General features: G+C 38.3%; 1 protein-coding gene across 1 annotated transcript in view; it reads right to left on the bottom strand.

Moving 5' to 3' along the window:
- Positions 1-16,491, bottom strand: part of EFHC2 (EF-hand domain containing 2) — a 67,705-nt gene extending 51,214 nt beyond the window's left edge. The window contains exons 1-7 of the mRNA XM_075198174.1: positions 16,359-16,491; positions 10,843-11,031; positions 9,185-9,335; positions 7,715-7,938; positions 6,281-6,532; positions 5,867-5,974; positions 4,691-4,829 (exon numbers count right to left, since the gene is read on the bottom strand). Of these exons, the coding sequence (XP_075054275.1) occupies positions 4,691-4,829; positions 5,867-5,974; positions 6,281-6,532; positions 7,715-7,938; positions 9,185-9,335; positions 10,843-11,031; positions 16,359-16,400 (1,105 nt within the window). The 5' untranslated portion in view covers positions 16,401-16,491. The remainder of the gene's footprint in view (positions 1-4,690; positions 4,830-5,866; positions 5,975-6,280; positions 6,533-7,714; positions 7,939-9,184; positions 9,336-10,842; positions 11,032-16,358) is intronic.
- Between the last annotated feature and the right edge of the window lie 4,373 nt (positions 16,492-20,864).

Here is a 20,864-nt window from a genome sequence, read left to right as displayed (position 1 = left end):
TGTCTTAGGCCCCATGAGGCAACCTTCTAGGTTTGTCTAATGACACTGCTGGCAATGAATATCCACTATTTATAATCCCATAGTTTGCATACTAGTGTAATTCTCCTCCTCCACGCCTTTGCACCACCAAGTGAGCATTACATCCACAAACTTACACATACTAAACATAATTAACCCATACACCCTCAAACAAAAGCTGCAAACACCCCTCATACATGACCTTTCTCTGCCAGTTTGTCATGCATAGTGTGCTGCTTCTCTACCTTTTTCAACCCATACAGCTTTAAACTGCTTAATCACTCGCTTATTAAACCTTATGTCAAGTTTCCGTCATTACCATTGACCTTCAAGTATAACAAGAAGAGAAAAGCAATAGCTCCAACTTAACAAAACAAAAAACTAAGTATCTTCTAGGGCTGAAATGTTAGTGTTTAGTATTTACTACATTTTAATACACTAGATGGCTACATACTAAAATTCACAGTAATCATCCTTAATGACTTGGATTTCTACATAACAATATTGTATTTTTTATTTAGAATATTTCCTGTACTCTCAAAATTCAAAGTTTTATTAAGAAGGGTATTTGTGTGTACTTTGCTGAAAGGTGGTACTATGAACATGCTGGGTACATGCATAATTGCATACGTTCAAAGAGCCATTAATTTGCCTGTATTTGTACAAACTATTTTCACTTGCAATAAACTTGGCCAAATTAAATAACTCATGTTAAAAAAATTCTAACATTAAATACTTAATTTAGGTTATTAAAACTGGAAAGTAATTGGGTAAAACAAGAGCAGACTGATGTGTGTTCAATAGACTCTACATTTGGGTGTTTGGGCGTGACTGGGGTCTGTGCTTGTGTAGTAAAGGGCTGACTTTGTCCCCTTCTACCTGTCTGTGTTAAATGCATCTATTATGTGCATACTGCTTGAAGCCACACGTGGAGCTTCTGAAAAATGTCATGTTGCCTACCACAGCACGATATGATCAAACTATTCATGTTAAGGGTTAATGATTTGACATTTAGATGAGATTATTTGAAAGGAATGTCGGTCAGCTGCTGGGCTCCATGAACCTTATCAAGAGAACGGAGCTGCAGGGTATAGGAAATAAAATTTGGTGTATAATACCATATTTATGCTAATAGGCATACTGTAATTCAAAACACAAAAACAGGGGACGGATAAAATCAGAATGTGTAAAACTGCTTAACAGTAAGATAATATAGTACATCTTACAGGAACAAGAATAAATGGCAATTGTATGCCACCTAGTGTTGCTTTACAAGAATTAGATATATACCACAGTGAATGTAATTAGAAGAACTATGTTAAATCCTTTAAATATGTTATACACATTGTATAAATATATTTCCATAGATAACAATGTATATTTTCAACTTTTCATCTAAAATAAACATTACAAAGAAGTATTTCATGCAAATAAATAATATTATAAGGATAAAGATACATTATTTAATTTGAGAAAGAGATTAGATTTTCAATGCACTGATTTGTCCATTACAAATATTAATGAAGAATATCTCATTCTGTGTTACATAAAGCACTGGATACATATGGGTTCAGTTTACTAAAGCACCTTACAGCCATTAATGTGTATGCTATCACATATATAACATAATTACATTGATTCTGTAAGGCTTTGAGATACATTAAAATTCTGCTCAACATTATATTAAATGACCATGTGATTTCCCTGCATCCACAACTTCATGATCTCTCACTTCCTAATGAAGTATACAAACAACTACCTAAGACGCATAGTGGAACAGAGGCATGTTCAATGAGCACATCTAATGATAACTAGATAACTTTATAAAAAAAAAAGTCATGCCGATTCAGTTTTAATTCAGGCTTCATAAAATTATATTCACCAGCTTACACACACACACACATATATATATATATATATACATATATACAATACATACACACACATATATATATATTTCTTGGTGCTAGGGTCATTTCAGTACAATAGCTCTTCTACTGCACAGTTAACATGGACCATAATGTGGACCTATTTGACACCATTTGCTGAGGTGCAGATGTGCTGTTGGGCTAACTGAGTATTTGCATCGCTCTGCCCCCCTCCGCAGTTGTACTTGGCAGTAAAAAGGTGGCAAGTATCTACATATCAAATGTATTGCAGTGTTATTACCCTCAGCTCCCCAATGTTTAAAGACTGTTCCCAATTTTTGGAGCCAAAAAACTGTGACCTATCAGAACTGGGTGGGATCACAGAAAATTGAGGCATTGGTGGTCAGATTGTGGATTGATGTTATACAGGCTTTTTTCTTTCTGAATGTTGGGAGGAAAGGAATACTCCTTTGCAAATCCTTATTTAAACCAAATTCTATCTTTTCAGTTAAAGGACCACTAATCCTATAATCCTATAATGCATGTTGCATTACATGAGCTACCAATAATACATATTACTACCTACTACTAATACTATATATAACTAGAGATATCTTGGATGAAGGCCTACTTCAAGGGAGAAGCATTTTTCTCTCTGCAAACCAAACGTTATGTCTCTAGGACTATTGAACAATATTGCAGGAAGCCCTATATAGTCTGAAATGGCTGATAATAAAAAACAATATCATTGGCCCTTACATACAGGGGGGGCTGGCAAATTTTAGCCCGGGTGGCAAGACTTGACACAGCAGTCTGTTAGGAAAATTGTAAAGAAAAAATAAATGCAGGCAGCCCTGTGACCGAGCCCAAGGTAGCCCACTATAGGATCAGACCAGCCTACCCCTGCTTACATAACAAGGATGAATACAGTATACTGTACATTATCGTACATTTCTATCTCTGTTGAAAACATGACCATAAATCCCATCCCACAAGCTCGCTGCCTAGGTGTAATCCTTGACTCACACCTATCCTTTGTTCCCCACATTGACTCTATATCTAAATCATGTTACATACATCTAAAAAACATTTTCAGAATTCGCACATATCTCACACAAGACACTGCAAAAACCTTAATTCATGTACTTATCATCTTCCGCATTGACTATTGCAATTCCCTCCTTACTGGCCTTCCAAAAAACAGACTCAAACCCCTACAATCTATTTTGCACGCTTCGGCAAGATTGATTTTCCTTGCACATCGTTATTCCTCTGTTGAATCACTCTGTATGTCTCTACACTGGCTGCCTGTTTTCTACCGAATCCAATATAAAATACTCTTACTAACCTACAAGGCCATCAACAAAGTTGCACCAACATACATCTCCTCTCTTGTCTCAAAATATCTCTCAACTCGCCAACTCCGTTCTGCACAAGATCTGCGTCTCTCATCCACACTCATTACATCCTCCCGTTCCCGATTACAGGACTTTTTCTGGGCTGCACCCACTCTATGGAATTCTCTCCCTTGCACAATAAGACTCTCCTCTAGTCTACTAGCTTTCAAGCATTCTCTGAAAACCCACCTCTTCAGACAAGCTTATAATATTCCTCAACCACCCTCTTAACGTCACTAAATTACCCTATTACCACCTGTTATACAACTACCCCTTGACCAACATTGTTGTGTGACAGGATCATTTAGCTTATGAGTCACTTTTACTTTTGCAGTCTGTCTGGGCCGACTGCAAATGTAGACTTAACCTCATGTGTCAAACTCCCATTGTCCAATAGATTGTAAGCTTGCGAGCAGAGCCTTCCCTCCTCTTTGTCTGTTTTACCCAGTTTGTTTATTAGTTTACTATGTTTGTCCCCAATTGTAAAGCGCTACGGAATATGTTGGCGCTATATAAATAAATGATGATGATGATGATGATGTCATGGATGGTACGGAGGACCAACAGGCCGACAACTTTTTAGCTAGTGTGGAGTGGGGGGACGGGGAAGGGATAAATGTGTCATCCTCTGCTCCTCTGTCCTCTGTCTGTCAATAAGTGTGTAGCTGGGCTATGACATCACTCCCAATGTATAGAGGTAAGAAGCTGATGGTTTCTTACCTTCTATGTTAGCAATTTGCAGTCAGTGCAGGGTGCATCATGGAAAATAAAAACAATGAATGATTGATAATGTGGGCAACCACTAAACCATGGCACCCTAAGTGGTGTTCCCCCCAGCACCTATTTCCCGGGTGCTCCACCCGGCGGTTTTTACTTGCCACACGGCTCTTGGATCCCATCAGAGTCCTATTATAATAAAATAAACCATTTTTTCTCCTATTAGAACAAGCACCATATAAGCGTTGCAGCCAGCAGCAAGTGTTAGACCACTGACCGACCACCCGTCTGACCAGTCCTGGCAGGTGTGGGCAATAACCTCCAACATTTTTTATTATTTTTGCAAAGTATTACAACTACCCCCACCCGGCTACTAAATTTTTACCTTTTACACATACATAGTTGTGAGTATTACATGATTGCTAGTATTTTAGATTTAGTAGCCTTTAACAGAAATGTGTAATGCTGTATTAATTTTCTTGATAACAATATAACTGTTTCTAGTCCGAAACGGTACATATCTAATGTAGCCCGTGTAATACTAATTAAAATAGCTATAAAACAAAGCTTCTAAAGAAGAAATGGTTTTTGACTATAGAATCCCCAGTTGCTCAGCAATAGAACATTACTCTGTACATACAGTATACAGTATAGCTTCAAGAATTAACACTAATAGTCCAACTGTCTTACCAATTCCATATTTTGTTCTGTAATAATTCTTGGTAAATTCATCACAGTCACACAGGATTATATTTCGCCCCCATGCACTGATTGCAGCGCCAATTGTCAGATCAGAATCTTTGTAAAATTCCTGATTCACAGCTCCCGTCTGTAAAAGAATGTATATTAAACGTTACTAATAAAATTCTTCAAATTGTATTCTGTGACTAATCAATGACAAAATTTACCTTACCTGGAAATAATAGTATTTTCTCTGGAGAGTAAGGGTCTGACTAAACATAAAATTGCTACTTTAGCGCACAGCAAAAATGCGTCAATACACTTGCATTTTTATGGCTGCAGAAGATATATGGATGCAAAACTTGAAATCTTGCATAGACACATTAAGTGCATAAAGTTCCTGCATTCCTCCACATTCCTATATATATATATATATATATATATATATTCCTATATATATATATATATATATATATATATATATATATATACATACACACATACATACACACACACAGTGATCGAAGTTGGGGTGTTAACGGTGGTATGCCACACCGCCACATCTCCTAGTGCCCTCATTGTAAAACTATAAGATTCCATTCACTTACATTCCAATTACAAGACATACACAGAATGTAGAGATGTTATTCGTGTCTATGGCAGCTCCTTCAATATGAGTAGACATAGAATAAAGAAGTACAATATTTAAACATCTAAATGTGTGTGCCGCTGGTCAACTAATGTGTAATTAAAAATTGTTCCTCATAAAGTGTATTCAAATTACTGCTGCTAAGATTACTAATACAAAATATTACAAAAACTAAATAACTTACTTTACACAACTTAAGTCAGGACTTGTAACTGAATTTCTCAGCTAGGGAGCTCATAAACTAAAACAATATTTCCTAAATAAGCTGAACTGTTTAAGTCAAAGAAATGTAAGATAATTCTTTTCCTCTAGACTTCTATTCCTCCTTTACTACAATAGTAGCACTATTTTACATGTATGTAGTGTCACTCACTTCAGTACCGACTACTGAACTAACACAATCAATATCTTTAACAAACATAACATTTAAAGCTGCAATTGTCAAAACACAATCTTGTCTCTTACATTCATGTTCCAGTTACCTTATAAACATAATAAGCATAAAGAGTCATGGGAATCTTTTAAACATATATTACCTTACGATTATCCAAAATATAACGACCTCCGTGTCCCAATGGGCCAAAAACATTCAGGACGGTGCGTGTTGTGATCTCTCCAGGTTTATACACTTGTGCTGAGCCAAGCTGTAAGGGGAAAGGAGATGTGCACCGTCACACAGAGAACTTACAGAGCTACATGGTTGATTAAATTGATAGTTTTCTGCAATATCTGGAAATTTGTGCAAATCACCAATACATATTTAAAAAACAAAGTGCTATACAAATGTTACACAAGCATGGACAAAAACATGCAACACTACCATCAGCAAACACCCCTGAAGCTCTGTTCCTCTGCTACGCTACTTGAGGAGCAGCTATACATTTTCCTGAGCTTTGTGAAATGTGATTATGTCAACACAGTCAGGTTACGAATTTTCTATTATTATTCACCTTGGGCAGTTTTCCTCGGTGGAGAAAGACTGGAACAAATTCTCTGCCAGAATTAGGCGGTATGACCTCTATGATTTCAACAGTGTCATCAGCTAGAAAATAATGTAAAATTAGCTCTCTTGGGTCTCCAAAAAGTGACGGTGTGTCATCCCAAAAGCAGTAAAACCGCAAAACATGTCTGTCATAATCCAGGAACTGTTTAAGAGTATCTATACGTTCGTAAGGACGTAACGGCTTCAGATTATCCTCCATCTACAATGAACAAAGGGCAAATAATCATATTTCAGCATTTCAAAAAGTTGCTATTCCTGTGCTTCACAAAATATAACTTATCTTTGTAACATGGCCATAATTTTACTGTAGACTTATAACATGTTGTCCTTCTTTACATAAAGCAGAGGGTCTTGTATTGTACATGAATCATGCATTATATTATCTATCAATTGCGTTCTCTGCTCTCTTATCATCACCACTTGAAACTTCATCATTAATCTTCATCTTATCATCATCATCAGCAACTATTTATATAGCGCCACTAATTTATCAACAATTTTCATTCTTCTTATAGGGGTATCCTCAATGAAGCCTATATGTCGTCACATCATAGTTCTCCCCTCTTCATCTTTACCTATGATTTTCCTATTATTTACTTTGTACTCTCAGCCCTTTCTCTCTAAAAAATACAGGAGCATGAGCTTTAAAGTGCGCTGACACCAAAAATTGTATCTTTTTCAAATGGCTGTAAAAAACTATGTACTAACACAATCTGTGTCCTCACTTTCTTATTGGTATTTCCTGCTTAAGAGGTCTATTTATTATTATATAGCAGTAACACATACTATGTATCACTGCAAATCACAGCTTCACTGGAACCCATAGGAAAATGGTAGGCTAACACCATCCTGCTTGATAAATCCTTAATACCTAGATTAGAGTTCTAAGGGGACTGCGGTAACAAACGAAAAGTAACTTATTGCAGGAGAAATCTCTGATTAACCCCTTCATAGATTGAGAGAAGACCTGCAATAGCCAATTTCCAGGGAAAACAGCTGTTTTCTCTAGATTTTTGGTTATCACAGTTTGTTAAATAGACCCCGAAAGTTAATGTCATCCATAAACCTAAGGGAGGGAGCACACAGATTCAACAATATTCTAGTAGTTTAAAAACAAAGATGGCTCCTGCCACTGTGGTCTGGAGACAAAAATGAATTGGAAATAACAAGAGGGCATTTATATGGAACAAACAGTTCTCGATACACATTTTTAATTTGCGTTTTAAAGCTATAAGTGTAATTCTATGTGGTCTTTATAAGTGTATTTTTAAACCACTGAACTTTTCTAATCATACCCTGGAGCCTCTTTAAGCAGCTTGAGATAAGGCTAAAGATGATGGGAGCAAAGGTCAAAGTGCTATAGTCAAAAAAACATCTTTACCTGTTTGCGCATTGTCGAGTAGGGGTCTGCTGGAACAGATCCTGGTGGATTTATTTTGATTCCAAGTTTTCTAAGGAAGTTTCTAGTAAACGCATCACAGTTTACAATCTTGAAGGTTCTTGAATACAAGACAATGTCCTTATTGATGTTAAAATGGTCCACAGTGTAAAACTGGTCATCGTTAGGGGGTGGAAGTGGAATACGATGGCGTCTGATTATTGTCCCTTCATAAAAAAAAAAAGTTTTAGGAATATTAAGTTTGGATGAATAAAATTTGGCTATCGCAGTACCACTGGTGGGCATCATGTGACTGTACAAACACTCCCGTTCTTTTTTTGCCAGAAGCTGGCTTAGGGCAGAACTATTTTTACTAATCAAGTGTTATTTGTCACTTTTATGTCTGTATGTGAATTATTTGTATGTTGTAGACAATGTTATATGGCACTTGAGGCTAGGGAAACAGTATGGCTTTTCTAGCAGCTGTAAGTTTCTTTTAGTAAATAATAGATCCAAAGATGGGAATGTTAAGCTGGAGATATGGAGTGCACTAAAACACAGTGAAGCTCTTACTGTGTTTACCGGGCATGGAAATTATAATTTATTTGTAGAGGAGGACAATGCAGGTAAAAGTTGTTAGGGAAATTACATAATTCTTGGTAAAAATGCATATTAATAACATGGGGCAGATGTGGACACTAAGATCAAAATGGTTTATTATCATAACACGTCCAGCACAAAGTGACTGCATGGTTAGGGACAGAGACCATATAGGGTGGCTCGGATATCTTTATTCATATCAGTGGATTATATCTCTTCTTCAAAAGATTGATGTATCTGATGAGCGTACACCAGGCTTATGTATGTGGGGTGTGTGCTTTTACAACATTAGGAGCAACATAGGTTATCTCCTTCTGGTGTATACCTACCTGCTGGTTCAACCAGTGGTAGTCAGCATATTGATGCTGACCACCCCAACAACACTTACCTCGGCATGATGATTCCCAAGGGCTCCTTACCAACGACCACCGATGACGACTACTGTTGAAAGCGACTTGAACCAATCACGAAGAAGTAATAAGCCGGCTCCCCTTCATGACGTTATTCACCATGGCGACTGGATTATCGCTGTTCTAAATGGTGTAATGTAAGTATGCGCCGATGTACAATGTAGTTTACAATACCTTCTACATTGTACATAGGCGCATACTTACATTACACCATTAACAGCAGCGATAATCCCGCCGCCATGGTGAATGACGTCATGAAGGGGAGCCGGCTTATTACTTATTTGCGATTGCTTGAAGTCGCTTTCAACAGTAGTCGTCATCGGTGATCATCGGTAAGGAGCCCTTCGGAATCGTTATGTTGTGGTAAGTGTTGTCGGGGTATTCGGCATCCATATGCCGTACCCCACCCGGTTAAACTGCAGTATTGTAAGAGTAATGTTACTAAATTTCAAAGTTAACAAACCCTGTGGAATTCCGCTATTTTTCATCTCAGGTTCTACTACTTGAATCGTGTCGTCTTCAAGGTAGAAATATATTTTACAATGCCTAGTTCGGTAGGTTTCATCCCTTCTCTCATGAACTTCCTCTTCAAAATATGCTTCAAATGAAAGTACCTAAAAGAGAGAGAAAGAAATGGTGAATGTTATTGTGATTACAACATTGAATGTTAGTTTTAGTGAAAGAAACATTTTACTGAAGCATTGCTATTACAGACATAACCTATAATATGTAGTAGACTCCTTGAAATAAATGCAAATAAACAGGACCGGTACTAGTACAGTTGCCTAGGGCACCTGCCATGTAAATAAGAGTCTTAGGAAAGTGATAGATTAAGATCACATAGAGTGCTGGGCAATGATTAAGTCTTCAGGGTCCCCTCCACAGGCAAGTACTTAGGGGGGGAGGTTTCAGCTGCCAACCCCCACCCCCCTTCCCCAGATGGGACTGATTGACAGGCTGGTCACTCCCTTTGGAGTAGCCACTTTGAGGCTGTGAATCTACAGATCTGTTCTCCCCCTCCCTTTTTACACTCTACATCACATCCCCCTTTTACAAGAGAGGGAGACAGAAGAATCTGCTCTGAAATCTACATAGTTAGATGGTAGAAAGTAAGTGTGGAGGGTGGGTATTAATCTAATGGTAAGGGTGGGTTGGAAATGTTAATTTATTGGTGGGTGACATTTATTAGATGATAGGAACTATTTAAGAGTGGGGTCATTTTAGCAGCTATTATTTTAAGTTGGGGTAATGGCACTATTTAATTACTGCTGAGGTGGTTTGCTGGCTAATAATTGAAGGTGGGGCTGAGTTTGGGGAGAAGGAGGATTGTTTATTAAATGGGAATATTTATTATTTAACGTTGGGGCAGTTTGGGGAGAAATAGGTTTAATTATTAAATGTGAATACTTAATATTACATTTCGTGGTTGGTTGGGGGGGCAGATGTATTTTTAAAATTTAAGTAATATTAATACAATGTTGGCCTGGTTTGAGGTATCGAGGCCTAATTTTTTTATGTGGGTGCTACTGATTTGACTTCTGGGCTGCTTTGGGGAGCAAAGCCTAAATGGCTCACTCACTGCTACACATTCCACATTGCATGTACCTCTCCTTTTTAACAAACAGAGCCTCAACATTCCAGGATCCAGACAAGCAGCAATGGCGCTTAAGACATGGGCAGCAACAGGTAGTCGAAGCCTCAAGAAAAGGTAGTAGACAGCGGGACAGTCTGCCAATGGTCCTGATTCTGGCGAGGCAATCCCGATTTTGTGTGACCGTACCACTCAGTTAGAACTTTGTCCCAATTGCACAGATATGGACATTAGGGGGGAGCTGCATGCACTACTGTTAGATGACCAATCCTCTCATAACAAAAACAATAATAATATTCTGTACTAGCAATACTAATTAGTAACTAAATGCACCATCTTAGTCCTTTTTTCTTGAATTTAGATAAGTGATAATGCAGCAGAATAGAATGGTGCTGTAAGCCAAAAGAAAGAGTAGAAGAGAGCTAAAGGTATTTAATATTAGTAACCATAAAAAAAAACACCTCAAAACCTGGTATTGTAATGAGTCTCTTAGCTCATAAATCATATGTAAAACAGAAACACATACAAACCTGTTTGTCAAATGCTACCCAAGATGGAGAGCTGCTGCCCACTCCTGGTGGGAAAACACTGAATTTAGGCGTTAATTTCTGCCCGTAAAGAGGAACTCCACCAATGCCTGGCTTTTCTTCACCCAGCAACATAGAGACGTCATTGCTGTAGCCAAAATGTTGCGACTTATTGAACTTTTCTTTCCCTAGCTGAAAATACAAAATTACAAACATGAAAAGATAGATATAAGAGGTATTTTATTTATTACAATATGTAAAACAGTTACCTTTCAAACATCTGTAGTTTCCTGGCAGGATACTGTATTTGAAGTATTTTTTCAGAGCTGTTATTCATATCTGCTGTGTCATACTCATTACCCATATACATTGATATTTGTGCATACTTGGAATGAAAAATATGTGCTCTACTTAAAATATTTTATTTTAAGTTACCAGTCAGCACTGATTATAACAGTATGTATATCATTCCTTCCTATGTGTGACATGGAGCTTACATTCAATAAGTACTTTCTGGACGTGTACTATAATCTTTCTACAACACTTATCTGGCGCTTCCTGTCCTCTGGTGTGATTTCCTGAGTATCACAGTGCTACCCTGTCACATGAACATGGTCCTCTCTAACGTTACAACATACTTGCCAACTTATGAAAACTTAATTCCGGGAGATCCCGGGCAGGGGGGGCGTGGTTGGAGAGTGGGAGGGGCGGGGTGCGGCAAATCGCGTCATTTTGCCCTTCTTCCCCTGACAAAATGCAGTTTTTTGCGAAATGCGTAATTTTGAGGAGCAAGTTGCCGTATGCGGGACACTTGCCTGCTCTGCCGGGAGAGTTGGCAAGTATGAGTTACAATTCATGCACATAATAACTATCGGAAGGAATATAACTATTAACAAATAATATTTGATTTAGTCTGTGCCTTTAAGACAAGTCCATTTTGCTAAAAACAGAGTGTGTGGAGGGTTAATGCTGGATTGGTACTAAATATAACACATACAAGTTTTACCTGGTCAAACCAGACTATTATCCACTTATTCACTAATTTCTAAGGGGCATTTTTTGCCATTGAAGAAAATTGATCCATTACTGCCAGAAAAGCAGGGGAAAGAATAGGGTATTTGGACTTTAAATTATGTACTGTTCAGGACATGACACCTACCTGCCTTTAACCATCCATTAGACGGTGGATGAAACTAGTCAGAGTGATAATGACTTTTCTCCCCTAATATATAGTCTCTCCTCTGCAGAATCTCAAAATGGCTGTGATTCTCCTCATTTTCATTTAATGCTGTTCTTTTATAGTGACATTACAACTTCAAGTGGTTTACTTAACTGAAAATGCCTTTATGCTCTTTTTGCACTGTTTTCACAATCAATGTCTTTAGGTGTTTAACTGTCTCAGATGTGAAAAAAATGAACATATTGGGAAAAATGAATTGAAAACACTTGTTTAAAAACATGCCCTAAAAATCTGAGATACAGTCATGGGACAACCCACAGTTCCATTTAAATAATTAATAATAATAATGTATTTCCTTTGAAGGGTTTTAGTGTTTTCTACAATTTAAGCATATTATTGCCATCAAAATATAACTAATTACTAGGAAATATGTGACACACACACACACCCCTTGTGACAAGATAGAGGTGTCAGGACATTGAAACTAGGGCTCTAGCCTGCTGGACATCTCTTCTCATCCAAACTGTGCTTAGCATTGCCCATGTATGCATGTATTTATGTCTATTAGCTTTTCTAAAATAATGCCAGGTGGAGTTATAACGTTATCCTTATTTCTAATGTCTTGTGATGCAGTAATTGTAGTGAGACACTGAAATTTTGTAAGATAATCTACACACAGAGATATCCCATGTTACTTAGCCTTTGCATAGGCAGCAAAGAAATGTTATCTTGATTAGCACATTTCAAAGGTGGGGTGCTGCTGCAATTGAATGAGCAAGGGGAAGGAACTCTAGATGCAGAACGGTAGGAAAAACAAAACAGACACTGATGCAGGGCTAAGAGTCCGGTCTCATTCTCGAATCTGGACAGTGCTGATGTGGGTTACAGCTCCGGCTGGACTGGACGCAGCGCGGAACAAGCTTGGCTGCTAATTTGTTCTGAAGGGGTCATGGACTTGGTCGTTTTGTGAACCCACCAGAAGCCGGATGACATTGGCCCCACCACATAGGTAGGGTAGTGAAGAACATGGCTGAGCAGCCAGGATAAATATTGGATGCAATTGTAGTGGAGATGCATCGCAGAGCTCGAGACAAAAAAAGCTGAGGACAAGATGCTGAAGACTAATGGAAGTGTGTATTGTGCAGGCCTGTAAACCCCCTGGTACTGACACATACTGATTTAGTGTAATGTTTTTGGAAGTGAGTGAAATAGGTAATAAAAAGGGTACAACTTTCACCCACTATTTGCCTAGGTGATTTTTTTTAATCCATTTTGAGTTACCATTGCCTCTGAATCCTCACAGCCCTCCACCGTGACTAGTAGATTGGTGGAGGTCTATCGCTAAGAGTTCAACACATTTATTGGATGCAAACTAGTTTTCATGATGTAGCAGTGTCCCTGTCCCTGTACTAACCCTAGCACCTCTCCTGCTGCGCTTCTGAAGCTCTCCAGTGCAGCCCACATACAAGGAAATACAGAAAAAAAAGGTACATTGTATAAAATCTCCTGAATCGGCATACTCAATCCATAACATGGTAAAATAAACTAAAATAGGATGCAGTTTATTTTGTGTATTTAAAAAGGTTAATAGTGATTAACTCTAAACAACATGACAACCCATAGGTTAAGGATCCCTGTACTAGCGAATAGATTAGATCAATTTCAGTTGTTAAATTGTGACCCTACTATAAAGGTAACTAGGTATTAGTATAATATAATATGCTTGTATTTTCAACTGTGGTTTCCTGAAAATTATCTACAAAAAAATTACTGTTTCTGATATATTTATAGCAACAATTCAGCTGATTTTGATTGATATCTTACCCAAAAAGCAGAATTTCAGTAAATGTTCAATATATGACAGACTGCATTACACTTTAATGACTACTGTGTTACTTTACAACTTTGGAGCATGGCAAACTACCAGCTGAACATAAGTTGTTTGGTTGTCCTTAATAACCATATACATACATGAAAAAAATATATAGGAAATATTATAGCAGAAAACTTAGCAATAGACAAGAGTACATGGATGCATACATATGTTACAATACATTTATCTAAAAGTAAAGGTCATGATTGAGACAGATATGGATGGATACCAGAATAGTCCAGAGGTCTATTTCTTCCACATGGACAGCAATGACAGGTACCTGGTAAGACCTCATCTCAAGTATTGTGCACAATTCTGGAGTCCCTCTCTCATCAATAAGCTACAACCAATCTAAAAAGAGCCAATAAAATGGGCTACAAAACAAATCTTATCAAGACCAAATTCATAAGCTTAAGATGTATAACTTAGAGGAGTGGCAACATGATAGAAACATCTAAAGACAGTCAAACGTCCGTTTTATTTAAAATCTGGTAAAGTCTATAAATTACGAAAAAGTCTAATAAAGTTGCCAAAGTCAGTTTGCATTCAATTATTTTGGTAAAGAGTTTTCTCCAGAATGTGTTTCTCCTGTGACCAATCAGGGTATTTGGCTTCCAACATAATCCCTCTGTTCCATTTACTATTCGCCTGCGCATCAGGTTTGTTCATTATGCAAAAGTGCATAGCTTTTTCCTTCCTGTTTTCTGGGTGCTGAAACACGACCCCACTTTCTCTCTTTCCCAGATATGACCACTAATTACTTTATTATGATGACTATCTTGTGATCGTTGGTGATCACTAGCCACCGTAGAATAGAATTGCTCTTAGTGAGACTATTCTAAGAAGGATAATGATCATAAACCGAGCACTGTAATTAAGTAGCGTTCACAGCTGAGAGCGGGGCCTGGGAGATTCCTCTTTCTTCCTCTGTTCCAGATGCAACTGTTACTTAAACTTACACTGCTACAAAATGACAAAGGCCATCTTGGCAACTAGTGACTATCTATTTTTGTGGAACTACATGTCATACAATGTTGAAACTTTTCGCTCCGCAACAGCTGAAGAGCCGCAGGTTACCTACACAATCAAGTGTATGTAGTTCAGAGATAAGCAACTTAAGAATCCAGCTGTTGTAAACTAAACACCAAAACACACAATGTATACTGGGCCACGAATTGTACAGCATACACTGCCCCAAAAGAAAGAAAATAAATTAACATTTTTGTTTGTCAAAAAGACTTGAATTGGGGAGTTCTGAAACAGCTTTCTATTTGAGATATTGTATTCTATGGGGAATGCTGTTTCCCAGGCATTTGTCAGCATTACAAGGTGCTGTTCCCATCACCAGTCTGCATACAGCAGAAGTGCTCCTGGTTACTAGGGGGATCAAGTTCCTCATTCTAAACAATGTCTGAAAAGATGAACATTCACAATTGGCAGTGTGCACTTTCCTGTAATCCTACTTCAGCATTACAGTGTGCCAAGTTTAAAGATCGCCGCACATGGTTTGATATCACTGACCATTCATTTGTCCTGACATCAAAACTTGTATGGCTCCAAGAGCATGATACTTAAACCAATAACCTCACATCAGATCATTATCGGTCATGCCAACAAGTGCAGTCATCTTCTGACTATATCAAGAGGAACCAGTGTGATTTGGAAATGATGCAACTGCTTAAACTGGTCTCCAGAACATTGTGTGGTCAATGGACATTGATCCTGACACTTGTTGCTCAGAGTAGGTGGCACAATCAACCTGTGTGTGTGGCCAGCCTTAGACCATAGTCATACTGTGAAAATACAATTCAGTGTAGCAAGGTTTGTTTATATATGTTACACAGCCTAGCCCTTCTCATATTGCTTCCAGCAACCATGAAGTGAGAGTTTGCTCCATGGAATTAAAGACTGACAATGTTGCAAGAGAGATATCAGTCATAATCAGTTATCACATTTACAGATCTATACAATGAATATATCAATAAACAGCAAGCATGCAAGTATATATAAAAATCAACAGTTAGTGCTGCGATAAATATTAAAAGCTATGTTTATATTATTTCAGTTATAGTGTTCCTTTGAAGTCTGCACAACCATAGACTTAGTAGACACAAGGATAATAACAAATTATTCATTTAAATACCCAAAAAGTGCTGGAAAACTGGAGGTACAAGTAGTGTTCTTTAATAGAACATGGAATAGAACAGAACTGACCTGTAATCTTCAAGTTCTGCTTCCTAAAAATGTATAGAATCCCACCAATGCAGATGGTAGAAATGTACAAAAAAAGCAAATCAAGTATTATAGAAGTAATAACTAACAAATAACTAGAATCTATGAACTTTATCAGATGAACAGCACAGCTGATGTATACCATAAACTGAGATCCACATACAATTCTATACTCTATGATCGTATGTCTAATGCAGGTATTTATGGGAAGCAACAGATTACACTTATACATACATTCCTATTAAAGGAGTTTCCTGGCAGCAGAGGTAAAGCCATGTTGATCAGAAGTGTCTGTCAGCCTCCAGTGATGTGAAACTACTCCTGAGTAACAAGACGCACTGATCAGCTGCTATCATGGAGACAGCATTGTTTCCATTTCTGTTACTTGGCAACGGCTTAGATATACTTAAAGGTTTTTTTTTACTTTACAACTTTATTTAAAACGGACAATATATCATTGGTCTCCAAACATATAATATTGCTGAATCGCTGTTATAATGAGTTGGAAGACATAATTACATTTAAGTTTGTCACTTGAAAATAATTGTGCGTTACATTAAGCAAAAGAAAACCATAGCAACGTATTGAAAACCAATCCTTAACAATTTCGTCAGCGGAAAGCTGAAAGCACACTTTTAAAATAGTTTTTTTCGTTTTAATAATATAACAGAACATAGGACAACTGAAACTGTGACACATGGGAACAAAATGTACATCTGTACTAGAAAGGTATGCTGGGATTTGTAGTTGTAGGTCCACGAGCAGGCAGGCAGGCGCATAACTAATGACTTATTCCTGGTCATTTTTGTGGTGCTGTTGCTAAATTAGAATTTGTCTTTTACTTTGCTTAACAGCCGAATCCATATTTAAGCTCACCTCTGCATATTGAATATATGATGTACACATTATCCAGGTAATCTCCCTGTAAATCACATGGGATAAAAGCTCCCTCAAAACGAGCTGTTTATTTCTAAGAATTTTAATGCATAGTTGCCTACTCTACCGGAAGGGAGACTCCTGAATTTCTGGGATAAACTTAAGTCAGTTGCATGCTTTCCAACCATCAGAAAAAGTTAAGTCAAAATCACTGTTAAAAAAAAATCAGTAGGTTGTACATAGTACAGATCATTATAATTGTAAACTACAGAAAGCATGCTTCATGCCAAATGGTTTGGGCCAAAGTATGGTAGGTAGCCTATTAGTTTCTATATATGAGCATACTTGCTATATATATTGCCATTCTGGGAGACTCACGAATCCCGGAAGATTAGGGTAACCTCCCGCACCTGCTCACTTCCTACTGAAGTGGGCAGGATTAGAACCGTCATGACAAGATTATCAGGGAATCGCATCATTTTGCTCCCACCCCATAGTAAAATGACACGCAAGCGTCATTATGTCACAGGACGTGGCCAAAAATGACGCAATTCACCAAACCACGCCCCCTCCTCCCATACCCTCTGGAAGAGGGAACATCAAACAGGTGGCAAGTAGGTATCTGAGTCACCTTGAGACTGGCTTCAACCTGTATAATTTAAAGAGTTTTGAGTGGCCCCATAATTTGGATGAGTGCCTCTGGAGAAGCAGAAATAAGAGGTCTGATTAGGACCAAAAAAGGATAAACGCCAAGGCTCTGCCAGCACTGTACTAATTAAGAGAGGGGAGGGGAGGGGGAGAGGGTTAGGGTAATGGGTTAGGTAGATCAGGTGTGAAATAGAGGGGGGGCAGGTTACGAAGGATCCAATGGAAGAAGCGAATGAGTAGTAGTAGGGATGGCAAGAGGGCATTAGAGGGAATTAAATTAAGGCAATCCAGAAGTGTGGGGTAGAATTGTTTTTCAGAATTCCCACCCACGCCACAAATGGGTATACGTTATATGGTATGCTGACATGTTTTATTTGCAGTAGAGGCCACGGGTAAGCGCAAGTTGTGGAAATCAGAATATTCCCATTTGAAAGTGCGTGTGTAATGCTGGATACCACCCTTATGGGGGGGGGGGTCTGGTAAAAGCCAGGGTAAAGGGGGGCGGGATCTCCAGGCTAGGAGGTGCCAAGGGCCATTGAGGGCCCCTCTTATTGGTTGTGATAATTATGGTTATGGCTGGAGCTGATGAATGCACTGCTGTTTCACTTTCCCGCCTTTAAAAAGATTGATTGTAAAATAAAGCTTTGATCGCCAAACAAATCTCATGTCTTTATTACAAGGAAAAGGGGGAGGGTAGCAGGAAAGGAAGGGCATCAGCCGTTAGGCAGTTTAATCAATATCAAAACTTAATACTCAATAAAGCGAGACAGGTTTGGATTCAGTCGTTTGACTTGATTGCTGTGCCTTACAAAGAACAATTACCCACATCACAGACATTTGATAAAGGATCTTACCGTATACCTTCTACTCCCGGGAGGGGGGGTGTAACAAGCCATAGTATTCTTCTGCTGTGAGATCGGAGGATACGTCACCCACAAAGCTGGGAAATAGGACGGCTGTTTCAGTGAGTACAATCTAAAATAGGAAGACCGTTTGAGGACTGCTAAATTCCGGCCGGCCAGTTTATACAAACACTTTAAGAGGGACTTTCAGTTCCGAAATTATCGTAATTTATCGTTTGTCCATGGGATAGAAGTTTTATATGGCACAGAAAAAGAATTAATCTGTATCAGATTGTTGTCAAGGGCAAAGAAGTTTTTATATATTCTACTGATTAACGCGATAATAGATATTGTTGTTGTTTTTTTATAATTAAATCTAATGTGCACCATCGAGTTCTACAATCACAGACTGTCAGAAATAACCTGTTTTCTCTCTTTTTATATTTGAGCTCCCAATTCAACAACGGCTTGTTTCTCCATTATTTTGAGAGTTACCCATAATATGATTTATGGTTATATTATATTATGTATAATTGTTCTTACTAAAATGTTGTTGTTTTTTTAACTTAAAAGATTTTTTATTGAGTTGTAGTAGAAAAATATGTAACAAACAAAACAGTAGACACCAGTTACAATGCATAATGTAAAATTGTATGCTCAATCAATACTGCCAACAAAGAAAAAGAAAAAAAACACACAAAACATTAAATTACGTTTAAGACAAAGACATCAAGGGGAAGGAAGGGGGGAACAAACAAGGGGAGGAGTGTCAGAGACAAACCAATCGATAATCAATATAACCAATAGAATGATTTTATGAACATCAATCTAACACACTTCATGATCTCTCAACATAATATATCACAGATTAGGAGTTAGACCCAGAACTATACTCTGTGAAGTACTCATACCATGAAAACCATTTAATCGGTGGCAAAGAAACCGATGTAGAGTAATTAAAACCAATAGTTTCCATCTCATAACTGTATTGGACTTTGTTAATAACTCTGGTAAGGGGCGGTATCAAGGGGGACTTCCAATTCTGGGCTATTGCAGCTCTAGCTGCGATGAGTATATGCCCAGTAACATAACGATTATGGTTCTGAAGTTGAGGAGGGTAAAGGTGGAAAAGTGCAATAGCCGGAGATGGAAAAAGATTAACCTTGGTAACCTGAGTAATTAACTGGAAGATTTCAGACCACAATGACTGAAGTTTAGGACAGTTCCAAAAGATATGCATAAGTGTTCCAATCTCCCCACAGTTCCTCCAGCAGTATTTGGTCTCTGAGGGCCAGATTCTGTGAAGCTTATCTGGAGTAAGGTACACTCTATAAACCAATTTAATCAGCATCTCTGAATGATTAATACATTTTGACATCTTGTACATGTTTTGATAGATTTACTCCCAAACCTCAATTGAAATAGTAATGTCAAGATCCTTGTCCCAGATAACCTGAATCGAGAGATCCCGATTATCAACAGGAGTTAGGAGGAGCCAATACCAGGTGGAAATACCGCCTGCATGAGAAGTAGGGGAGAGGTATGACATAATACCAGGTGAAGCCAGTCGCAAAACCGGTGGGTGTGAGGGCCAGGATTGTATCCAATGTCTAATTTGAAGATACTTATAGAAATCCCGAGCTGGGATATCATACTTATCCTGAATCTGGGAAAAAGAGGAGAGTGATCCTCCCTCCATAAGATCCTGTATCTGCCCAGCTCCCTGCTCATTCCAAACACCAAGACGAAGGTTCGGGATCAATTGTGCCAGTGTCATTATGGAGAGATTAGAGGAGGAGAGATGGAAATCTGGTAGAGAGATCAACATTTTGTCCCAGATAAAGAGAATCTCTAATACTTCTAAGTGTCTGGGCAGGGTACAGTCTGCTAGGTTTATCCAACCATAAAAGGTCTGTGTCACACTCCGCTCCCCGGGTGCCTCTAAACATTGACTGCTACTTTAATTCGGTTCCTAGTGCAGACTATTGGTCATGGTCTGCACCTGTGATTGATACATCTGTGTGCTGATCAGTTCTGCTATTGGTCAGTCTCCCTTTATAAGGTCCCTCCTTTCATCCTTGGATTGTTGGTTCTTCAAGTCATACCTGTTGTATTCTGATGTCTCTGTTACCCATTCGTGGTAAGCTGCTACTGTGTGTTCATTACTGCTGTATGTTGGACTTCCTTGATCTCTGCATACCTGTTCCACTGCTAGTGGTAAACGCTATGATCCACACCTGCTACTTACTCGGCCTGCATTGCCGACTACCGTTACCAATTCCACAATCCGTGGTAAGCTGCTACTTCATCGCTGCTGTATGTTGGACTTCCTCGATCTCTGCATACCTGTTCCACTGCTCGTGGTAAACGCTAT

The sequence above is a fragment of the Mixophyes fleayi genome, chromosome 2 (assembly GCF_038048845.1).
Source record: "Mixophyes fleayi isolate aMixFle1 chromosome 2, aMixFle1.hap1, whole genome shotgun sequence".
Taxonomy (NCBI): domain Eukaryota; kingdom Metazoa; phylum Chordata; class Amphibia; order Anura; family Limnodynastidae; genus Mixophyes; species Mixophyes fleayi.
This window is presented reverse-complemented; position numbering and strand designations above follow the sequence as displayed.